At 39.3% G+C, this 11,763-nt stretch overlaps 1 protein-coding gene across 1 annotated transcript in view; it reads left to right on the top strand.

Annotated features, from left to right (window-relative positions):
• The first annotated feature begins 7,562 nt into the window (after positions 1-7,562).
• Positions 7,563-11,763, top strand: part of DYNC1I1 (dynein cytoplasmic 1 intermediate chain 1) — a 179,026-nt gene continuing 174,825 nt past the window's right edge. The window contains exons 1-2 of the mRNA XM_026843204.1: positions 7,563-7,680; positions 10,876-10,990. Coding sequence (XP_026699005.1) covers positions 7,573-7,680; positions 10,876-10,990 — 223 coding nt within the window. The 5' untranslated portion in view covers positions 7,563-7,572. The remainder of the gene's footprint in view (positions 7,681-10,875; positions 10,991-11,763) is intronic.

Here is an 11,763-nt window from a genome sequence, read left to right as displayed (position 1 = left end):
GAAGGAGGGTAGAAAAGCCAGAGGGGTCAGGTTTACCTCCCATAAGTGGAAATACATGTTTTAATAACTGAAATGTTTGCAGGATGGAGAGAAGGAGACTTTGTTCCACTTCTGGAGAGAATAGCAGACATCTTGAAGTGAAATTCTACATTAGGTCTTAGTAAGTCATTAAATACACTCCTGGTAGTCATTTTGGTACTGTTATGATGAGCCAGATATTTTATATAGGTTTTGAAGAAGTGGTGATATCAAAGATAGGAACAGATATAATGGAAATCTGAGCATTATATGAGCAGTACATACAAAAGAAAATGAAATCAGAAACATGAAATACAGAGCTCTCTCTTCTAGATAAGTGACCTGCGACTTGAAGATTAGATTATGTCATGTTTCTCATGTTATCCATCTCTAAAATCCTATCAGTTTATAGCTTGTGTTTGGTTCTCTTTGAATGAAAGAAAACTTTTTTAAAGTATTCTTCTGGGTCCTGCAGTTCCTCTCTGAAACAAGCTGGGAAATTCACAAAAGATAACACAGTGCGACTAGTAAGACCAGTTAATGTGTGGGGAATGTAGTCACAAAGATTCAGAATTGACATAAATCCATTCCCAGCTGTGTGCAAAGCTACATACAGAACCCTGTGTTTTCCTGCAGCCAAACAGTAGAAAGATAACAGAAACAGAAGCTAATATAGAGGTAGCTGACCAAGAATACCTAGACATCTTGTATTCTAGAAAATCAGGATGTTGCCAGGCATGCAATTGGTTATTTTGTTAAAAACATCCGCTCTTCATAAGGGACAAGATTGCTGCTGAGTCAGATCCTGAGGAGATACAAATCAGTACTGGCTGCATCATTTGAGGATCATCTCCCAGCACTGTATGTGAGATCATTGTGCAGTTATAACTGAGCTCATTAATGCTTTCTAAGGGAAGATCCAAGATGCTTGAAAAGACCTATTTAAAATCTAGTTTTCTTTGAGGTGATACATGAGTCGGTTCTGTGGAACTCAATATAAAGGGAGCATAGCTGGTGGAAGATATGCAGCAGCTTTGCTAGAGTGACATGGCAGTATGTATTACTTAAATTCCTTCTAATCCCAGCTGTATTTCTTACTTATTTCTAGCAAACTGTTACTAGCAGCTTGTTCTCTTCAGCCTTGATGGCTCTTCCATGGAACTATGCGTGTTGGAACTGAGAAGGTCATGGTAAATTTAGGATGCTAAGGGAACATGAGAGAATGGGATGATGAGAAGGTGATGCTTCATTGATACTACACCTGGTGCTGGAAGAATGGGCAATAGCAGAATTTTGCTCATATGCTACGTTGTAAGGACCCTATAATTCTGCTGTAACTGAGTTCATTTTGTAGTAGGGCCATGATGGAAGAACAAGAGTGAAAAGATTAAATGGTGATAGATTCTAAGGGATGTATAACCGAGCAGTTGTGGGTACATATCTTACACCCTGTCAGCCTCAAAATAAATAGGCTGGAGATGCGCTGACCTGTTTCATAGCAACCAGTAGGAACCAAATCTCTGGATGCTGTGATTTGTAAACCTTTACAGAACAAAGTACAAGACCTTTGCCGGTCTGCTATAAGTGTTCAGAAGCTAAAGGATAAAAATGGTACATTCCCTGAAATCTAACACTTAACAACCATTTTTATTTATAGATAAACACACAGATGCAGCGTAAAAAGCCTGACTGTTTTGCCTCAAGATTATGTAGAAAAAAAAGTCTCTCCAATTTTACTTAGTGTTTCCCTGAATTCATCACACACAAGATCCCTTAAAATGCAGCAAATGCTAACTTTTTGCAGCTGCAAATATTTGCCCATTGTTGTGATCTTGTAAACATTGATATGCCTATTTAGCAGAAGTATTTATGTTGTTTGACTGAAGTCGAGTACAAATTCTGATGCATGATGAAAAGAGGTACTCATATGTTTACTTAAAAATTGCTGTCAAGAAGATGATTCTAGCCCCTCTTGCCCATTTGAAGTGTGTTTCAAACATTATTTTCAAAGGAATACCATGGATTAGAATGCATTTATGCTAGGGTAACAGCTCCCTCTGTTTTTTTTGCAGACCAAGGATGTTTATGTGCTTTGTACAATTTCATGTGTTGCATACATGCTTTACACTTGTAAAAGTCATAGGTAGATCCCATGGGAATTTTCTTCTATTGTAAAAGTGCATAATATTCCTAACTGTAGGAAATGTGTTACCTTGTACAAAAGAGAGACAAATGTGGTATGTAAATAGAAATGAATTGTTTTTTCCAGTAGAAAACTCTGTATGTAATAGTTTCAATAGTGTTCCCACTCTATAAACCCATTCTTTAAAGCCAAAAATCACTGAGTAATGTATTTTATTGTGCAACTTCCTCTACTTTTCAAAATAAAGACATTTTGCAGTTTTGGACACAAGAGTAACTGGCTCTTTATGAAGACACATGAATAATACATGTACAGCGTCTACAAGTACTAGATGCTGCCTATTTATTTTAGAAAAGTATATTAATGAATCAATTATTTATAATTAGTTATATAAGATGACTAATGCCATATGTAACAGTATTCAATGAACTCCTTTGGTAATTGCAATGGAGATAATAATGAAATGGATAACATAGGAAGTGACAAAACAGGAAAGACTTTAAGGGTCATGAAATGGTGAATATAGTTACACTCTAGTGCAGCCTACCTAATGAACAGCATGTAAAAATCCCCCAAACACCAAAAAGCATTAAAATCTGTAGCCTTTTTTATTTCCTACCAGATTTGGAAACAGGTTTCATTGTAGATGAGCTGGGTGATAGCATACAGAAAAGATGCTGTTCTAGGGGATACAATGAACAGGCTTTAAGAAGAGGGAGGTGTTACACCTTTTTTTTTTTAATCTGCTTTTTAAAAGCGTGCTCTGTCATAATTTCCTCTGTGTTTGTTTTTATTTTATTCATTATACATTGGGCGCTTTGTGCTTCTTTTTTCTTATATTTAGTCCAAGTTATGTACATGTTTTGCTACTCTTTGTATCTCCATAACTGTGGTTTTATCAATTAATTGATAAATTAATTAATAGATACTGGCAAGTATCAATTTATTAGTTCTGCAATTGTAGTAAATCTTTTTAGATGCCTATGACTGTTCCTGCTGTTAAGTGCTCATATAAATGGCTTGAAAAAATATCTGCTGAAATATTGTGATACTGATCACTAATAAAGACCTTGTAGCTTGTGAGGAAACTGTAGTAAGTCTGTTGGCTTTCACTGGTAAAAGTACCTGCATGGCTTTTAGTCCAGTTGAGGGTAAAACGCTGTTGTTTGCATCTTCCATGCTTATGTGCTTACTGCTGCCACTAAAGAAATGGTCATGAGATGTTACTACCTGTGTAATAAGCTTACTGGAGTCGATCTGTGTATGTTCCGCACAGCCGAGAAGTTTGTGCAAACACCATTATTGTTTAAGATTAATGTAAATGGTCTTTCAGAGATCTTGTTTCATACACTGACAAGCTAAAAGGAACTGCTGGGAGCACATTAAGGACAGGATTCTTCTCACCCTGTCTGAGACACTTAACAATTGAGATTTATAGAACTTAACTGATCACCCAGGGCCTGTTATCATCATTGGAACTAGTGGCTTTGGAGCACGCTTAATCTTAACTGCTTTTAGACATCTGCTTTAGGAAAACTGGAATCACATCCGAGGATATCCAGACTCTTTTGGTTTTACCTTCATTGATGGTAAGGATAGCTCTGCATCTACATTGTGGACATCCAGATTTAGTGAGATAAGCCCAGTAGATGAAGTCCCAGAACTGAGTCCTCAGAAGCCTGGGAGCTGCATTTGCACATGCCTGGGCGGCTGCCATTCTGGTGGGTCTGGTGACCCTTTGATGTGTCAGTGGAATCGGCTGTCATTCCAAGCCTACGAGGGAACTCTGAGGCATAGTTAATGCATACAGAGAAATCTGACATCTTGAAATAGAACAGTCTGTCTCAGAAGTCACGCCAAGAGGAACAGGCTCCTTTATCCAGTAGCTCAAAGAAAGGAGAATTTCCTCAGAGTATTAGGAGTACAGGCAAGTGCTCTCTGTGCAAGGTGGTTCACGTCCACATATCCTGCTACATCCCAAGAATCAAAGTTAGAACATGGGTGGTAAGCTCTTCTGGAGTGGGAGGACTCTCTCCTTTTAAAACTGTGTCACTTGACAGTAAGCTGGGCCAAACAAAGTAAAAAATGATCTAAGATTATGCACCTCCCTTGAAGAGGGGAGCCCTAGGCTGCTGCCCTGCTATGAGAACTATTACTACATTTAATGCAGTGTTCAGTGTGTTTGTTCCTATGCATTCCTTCTTCCAGATAAGTGACTTAATTGCTTTGCTTCAAAATGTGCTCCTTACTGTTTCCCTCTGACCAGTGCCTTCTCCCAGGCTGGAGAAGATTAGGTCATACATAAGCCTTGAGCTGTCATTCTGCACCACAGACTGTGAATGTTAAAAGTAAATCTTTTTTATGCCTTTTGGCACTCAGAATGGCAATTATTAGAAATTTGTTCCCAGTAACGAATACAAAGTGTTAACTCCATCTTTAATGCCAAGTAGAGTGACGAGTACGCTCACCTCCTGCTGACTCCCGACTTGCTGACATCTGAGAAAGGTGGTTACATACCCTTGGTGTTCAATTTGTGCTAAAATTGTAAACAACCACTTTGAAGGTCGGTAAGCTGTTTGGGGGGCTAAGGCATGACTATAATATATTCAGGGTGAAAGTAACTTGAGATTAATTTCTTTCTATAAATCAGTTCTGGCAACATTCTTTAAGGAAATTTAATAACATCATCTTTGTTGTATGTAAGACCTGTTTTGTTAAAAGTAGGGCAAAGCTATAATAGGATTTGATCACCCTGACTACAGCATTGTAAAGAAGGGGCCAGGGACTAAGCTGTTGATGCTCAAATCAGGGAAAAAGCTAGTTAGGTTCCCTGACATTAAGGGAACGAATTTTTAGAAAGCTGTTCATTGATATCTGACAAACAGCTTGAAAGGGGTGCCAAACCCTCAGGGTTTCTGTCATGAGCCTTAAAATGCATTTGCATATTTTTGCATAGAAACAAGAGCTTACACTCTGTTGCCAAATTGCAGAACTAAAAGGATGCGAAAACTCTTATCTAGTCCAAAGGGCTCTGAGGGGGAACTTCATAATCAGAATTCAAATGTGTGCAACAGATTAAGAAATAGCTTCAAATGGGATTTCAGCCGTATCTGAGAGAGACCCACAAATCCTGAACAGATTGGTAGGCAAAATACTACCTGCACTGCCATTAAACAGCTTGTTTTCTTTTCCAGGCATTTCTCATGTAAAAAAAATAGCTCGCTGACGTCAGCTGATCACACAGATTAATGTTGTTTAAGGTGCTACTGCTTATTTTTCTTGATATGAAATGCAGTTTTTCTTACAGTTTTGATTTCTCTTTCTTGAAAACAATATCATCGTGAATAGGACCAGAGTGATGGAGGAATAATGAAATGACGGTCCTCCACATACAATCAGTGTCTCCAGCGGTCCAGTTTGCTAGCAGTTTAATATCCTTCCTAGCAATACCATTTGCTGTCAGTTGTTGTGTATTGAACCAGCAGTCCCTGGGCCTTGAAAGGACTGCAGGGTACCTTGCCAGGATGGGCAGCTCTGATAAGTGCAGAGTCTGTGACAGTGTGAGGTGTACTGGTTTAGCTCCTGCTGGTGGGATTCAGCTGGGAGTTTGACTGAAAAATGTTAGCATCCATGGTATGGTCCACACACAGGTACAACTACACTGGCCCCTCTGACATGCCTCATGCTGCTCTTATGCCTGCCATTTTCACTGAATAGTTTCCTCTTCTGATTCCAAATATTACTCTTTTCTATCATTAAAGGAAAATGCTTGCAAAGACAACAAAACATTTGGGCCCAAGATTGCATTTAATGTGCAGGTGATATTTTGTTGGCAGTATCCTCCAGATCATGAGCTAACTATGCTTTTATCATTTTGAGGAGGAAGCTGATGACTGCAGAGGAATTCATGATGGGTGAAAGTGCCATATAATTTTTAGCATACAAATTTACTCTCCGGTCATCCACCCACGCAGGCAGTAATGTGTGTGGAGTTCTCATTATATTAACAGAGAGTTGTCATTTAAATTTCCCATGCATCAAGCAAACAATAGACTTCCATTGCGTATACATGGCGCTGCCATTGATCTGATTGATTCTGGGTTGCAGTGGTGGATGTGGTCAGTGGTGTGTAAAAGGCACTGTTAACTCTTTTCATGAATATCTGTATTAGTCAGGACTGTCTTTGGAATAAAGTGCTAATAAGAAAATCAATATATGGTTAGATGACAGCCCATAATGAATATGATGTTAGAAAATAAATTATCTGTGACTTAAGTTATAGATTTGTGCAACACTGGTGGGTTTTAAAACTGTAGAAAAATATTGATATTGTATGTTCCTTAGACATCTGGCTCTATTTCTGTATGATGTGACTTTCTATCTCTTTACCCTTCATTTTCAAGGCTCACGTAACAGCAGCATAAGTTGGCAGGGATTTAAAACACAAAGAGTGTCATGGCTTCACATCACTGTCCATCCTACAGAGAATTGTGTTTAAGACTAAAATGAGGGGGCTGGGGTGGGGGGTGGTTCAGTAGCTCAGAAGAAATCCTTTTGCCAAGTTTGTGTGACTGAAGTCAAATCAGGAATATTAGGCATGTCTCCTGCCTCTTGTAAAGATGATCTGAGCATGAAACTTGGCAGAGCAGTGTGCTTCTTTGTTAAAGAGAATCTCAGGTTTGCTGGGTTGCCTGGTTCTGTGCCTTGTCTGCAGCTTTTTGGGGGAATGGCCCAGCTTTCCCTGGAAAGGGTGGAGGAGATTTCAGTGCAGGATAGCCCTGGCTTGGTGAGGGTGCTTCCCAGAGAGGTGAACATCTAAAGGATACAGAGACTGAGCTGGTGGTCTGTGTGGGGCCGTGCCAGTGGAATGGGGCAGGTCCTGGGATGGCAGCCGTTCAAGGCACCGGCAGAAGTGAAAGTGGTCACATTTCCAGTTTTGCGAGTAAAATTATTACTTGTCTAAGATGTATGGGACTGTTTGGGGCAGATCACGTTCTCGTACTTAAAACTGAAATCCATTTCTGGATCTGAGTCCTACAGTCTGGCAGAGCTGCTGGAGCCAATGAAATCAGAAGAGCTCAGCTTCAGTGTGTAACAGCATTAAAGCATCATTTTGAACAGTAGACAAAAATGGGTTTGCTTCACAAAACTAATAAGGGTCATGTAAAAATATATTCCATGTTTGGTGATATTCTGGTCTAATTTCTTGAAATAAAAATTGTGAATCAAATATCCTTCTTTCTACAATGTCACTATAGTCCAAGGGCCAATGTTTGTAAAGAAATATATTTGTAGGAATGTAGAAGCATTATTTTTTTATATAATTAAGTATCTTTTTTTCAGTAGATAGGGAAAACTTTTAATTCTGTTTTCACCTTGATTTCCATAATTTTGTCTCCAGCAGCGTCAAAATGTCAGACAAAAGTGATTTAAAAGCAGAACTTGAGCGCAAAAAGCAACGTTTGGCTCAAATAAGAGAAGAAAAGAAACGGAAGGAGGAAGAAAGGAAGAAGAAAGAGGTAAATATGCAAAAGCGCCTTTTAGATAACTCATGCTTGCAGAAGGGGTTGCTGAGCTTTTGACATCTCAGTATTGTATACCCCAAGGTATCTGTCATGTGGAATGAGCTCCTCAAACCCACATCAGCCTAACCTTAAAATCAAAATGCTTATTTTTAGTCAAGAAAGTTGGGGTGAGGGAATTGCTTTTAAAATCAACGCACTGTCAGATGACAACAGTTTAGACAACATGATGTGTATGTGTGTGTGGAAATAAAAATTGATTTGCCACAATGCTTTTTCCTGGGCTCTCCTTCAATGGAAAGGGAGTGGAGAGTAGGGAAAGACAGAAAGAGGGCTCACATTTTTTTCAAGCCATTACAATCTAAATATGTATTTTTGTACTCTGAAGACTAGTTTGATTACTAGCTAAGGTAACAGATTTACAATTATTATCCTCCAGTAAAGTAAAACATAATTGCAATTGCATTTTCATCTTCTGGCATGGGTGCATCTTTCAGTTCTGTTAAAGTTTGATTGACATATTAGTTTATTTGTCCTTGACAGTATGCATTAGGTTTTTCATTAAGGGATTTGTACTTCTTTTTATTCAGTCACTTAGTGGAATAGAGGTGAGAATTGACAGGGAGTGGATATTCATTTTCATGCAAAGTCAGAGAAGCATTAAGTGATTATGTTTCCTTTCCTTCAAATGTCAACACTTACTATAGTTTAAAGCACCTGTTATCCTTTACTAATAACTGGTTTCCTTTTAAACTGACACTTTAATATTGTACATGAATTTCATGGAATTACTGTGGAAATGTGATGTGATCCAAGAAATCAGTGTTCCAGTTTTGGCTGTCTTTTTAATCTTTTTTCATTTGAGTCATTTTTGTGCAATTACCAGCACACCCCCTGGTGAGGCTTCTGGAGTCACTAGGGGAGACTTCTGTAAGCAGAACTTTAAACATTAAAATTTTCAGTGTTCATTACTAGCCTGTTAATGAATTAGAGGGAAGGGAGCCAAGCTACTGGCTCGAGGAAGCTATTAACTCCTTTCCTTTGTCCTCTGCCTCTATTTTATGCCTTGTGGAGATCTTGTGGTGGTTGGAACTTTCCATTGGCCCCAATAGCCAGATCCAGCTCGGGACACCCAGCTCTACAGATTATGCTGCGGTGCTGTAAATGGGGTGTGCTGTCATGTCTGATGGCCTTCAGAAGTGAAGCCTAACATTCATTTAGGTGCTTAGCCATGTACACCAGTGCAAAGAGTTGTCTGCAATCCTACATACTGTGAGATACTTCAGGCTAGCTCGTGGGAAGAGCTGAGCAGAGGGATATGCCTGAATTTCGGTTTTGTCTGTAAAAACAATGTTCTTCTACATTTTGTCTGTGTTCAAACTGGAGAACAAGGGGATGCTTCACAACTTCAAGGTTTTCTGTTGAGCCTTCAGCAGCATCAACACCAGACTGAGACACTGTGGGAGTCCCCTGTGCCCCACACTCTGGTTTTAACAGAAGGGAAACCTCTCTGTGTGGTGGCTGGATAGGATCAGCCAATTGAGAAGTAACCTTAGGATCTAAAGTATAGAGGCAGATGCCTCCAGACATTCTCTATAAGAACTGTACTGGGATTGCTGTATTTAAGACATGACAAAGTGACAGACATGACTGCATTACTGGTTACTGCACTACGCTACAAAGTGGGACATGGGTTCAGTTCCCTCATCTGCTTGAAAGAAGGGCTGCAAGAGTCTGTTTCTTTCAATGGAGTACTCTAACCACATGGCTGGGGTATTGGTATTTTCCTTCCAAGCTACTAAATTGGGAAATGAGCCAAATATAATGGATTCTGGCTAATGCAGATGTTGCTTCTCCTGTTTCTAGGTCCCAGTAGACCAGAGGGACAGGAGGCTAATGTGTGGAAGCTCCAAGGAGGTATAGAGATCTAAGCAAAGAGGAAGGGTTTTGGCTGGTTGCCCAGGGGTGCAAAAATCCTATTTTAGACACATTAGTCCTTTCCTTTGCTCCTGTTAGATGTTGAAGCTCATGAGAAAGTCTTTTTATTACCAACAAGTGCTTGGGACCAAATGTAGATCCTTAAGCTGCTGTGAGGAACTGAAGGAGTTAATGCCTCAAACATTCATCAAACTGATCTTCTAAAGAAGACAGCTGAATATTGACTCTATTGTGTAATCCTGATACTTCGTATAAATGATGAAGGCCTTGCTAGGGACTATGCCCTTGAAGAACTAAAGGATTGATCAAAGGGGAACATCTGCCCCAGAAGAAGCCAAAGGCAGGGGTGGTTGCTCAAGAAGCAAAAACTGGCAGTAACTGGGGAAAGGTAAAGGTAGCAGGTGGAGATTGTGACCACTGACTCAATTGAACAAAAGGATTAATGCACCCCATCCCCCCTCAGTGCATGCGCAGAACCCATGTTCCACCTTTCCTTGTCTCTCATGCTGAGTTCATGGAAAACCCACCTCTCCTTGTCTAGTATGCAAATCAGCTGATAAGCCAAACTGAAAACGTTTCTGGGTGTTCATCCACCACCCAAGATTACCACACCTGAGACAGCGCTGGAACCTGGGGTGGTGATCCGGATTCTTTGACTCACTTTCTTTTTCTTTTCTTTTCTTTCCTTTTTTTTTTTTTTTTTTCTTTCATATAGATTTATGAATAAGAGACTACATAGCTTATTATCTATTTCCAAGTTTATAAGTTGTCTACCACAAGTAAAACATTTTATCTGGTCGTTTGGTGTTGTTTCACCTTAATTTAACCTGAGGGGATCAGAAAACCTTTAGAACTCACTGGGCTTCCAGTCTGGGTTCTAACAGCTGCATCACTGAAGTCCAATAGAATTTTGTTTCTTGATCCTGGAGGAAATAGGAATGGGCCATTTTTACTCAGGGTGATGATATCTGTTATTCTATGGTCAGCTTTTATATCAGCTGAATAAGTTGCATCTGATGAGTGAGAGGCAGAAGATTTCCATCGGTGTGCTGTAAAAATCATTGCAAATATCCTTGCAAAGATCAGTTTTCCTGTGCACTCAGGGAAAGATGATGTGGTGTTTTTTTTTTTTTCACGTATCTAAGTGAATTTCAAAGTGTACCTAAGCAGTGGTGCGTATAAATATTTTCCACACACTTAATTGCTAGAGCTGATTATATGTGGAGGAAACTTTTCTGTTTTGTTTTAACTCAGGCTGATCTACAGCAAAAGAAGGAGCCAGCTCAGGAAGATTCTGACCTAGACCGCAAAAGAAGAGAGACAGAAGCTTTGTTACAGAGCATTGGTATATCTCCAGAACCACCTCTAGGTATTTAAGAGAAGCACACTGTAAAGCATTCAGCTCTGCCACAATGAATGCATTCTTTCTATTAAAGCATGCTCAGCTTTTTTAATTTTTGGCTGTATTAGTCAAGTGAACTCTTCTGTTTGAATGCCTGCAATATCATTCACATATACCAGCTCATGGCGTTTTGAGTACTTTTCATTGCCAAAAACATCTGTTTCATTTTTTCAAGAAATTTTTGTGAACATAAAGCAGGTTGGTTTTGCATACCAGCAGTGATTTCTTTTCTGATGGACTGTTTTAGCTTCTCTCACATCTATCTGATGACCCTCAAAATATTATAAATGCTGTACTTCTTTAGCCTCAAGTTTTGTTTCAAAAATTCAGAGTAAGCGTTTGCTAAGGAAGGAGGAGCATAGTCATGTGGGAACTCCCACTGATTTCCTTTTAAAATCAAGCAAAACTGGAGAGCGGAAATAAAAAGGCCAATCACAAATAGCAAAAAGCTTATAATCAGCTCATTATTGTAGATTTTAGCTCTGGTTTCATGTGTTCAACTTTTTTTTTGTTTTGTTTTGATGTTTCAATCCTAGAATCTGAAGTCTTCAGTTTAAACGTACCTGACAAAGTTTATAGTATCTGAATACTGGTTATCTTAATTAAGATAATTAAGTTCTGTCTCACTTACTACATCGCCCTAAAGTGAGAAATTCCCTCCCTCCCTTCCTTCCTTCCTTCCTTCCTTCCTTCCTTCCTTCCTTCCTTCCTTCCTTCCTTCCTTCCTTGCTTCCTTCCTT

Source organism: Athene cunicularia (assembly GCF_003259725.1).
Source record: "Athene cunicularia isolate RWA chromosome 2 unlocalized genomic scaffold, athCun1 chr2_part1, whole genome shotgun sequence".
Taxonomy (NCBI): Eukaryota; Metazoa; Chordata; class Aves; order Strigiformes; family Strigidae; genus Athene; species Athene cunicularia.
This window is presented reverse-complemented; position numbering and strand designations above follow the sequence as displayed.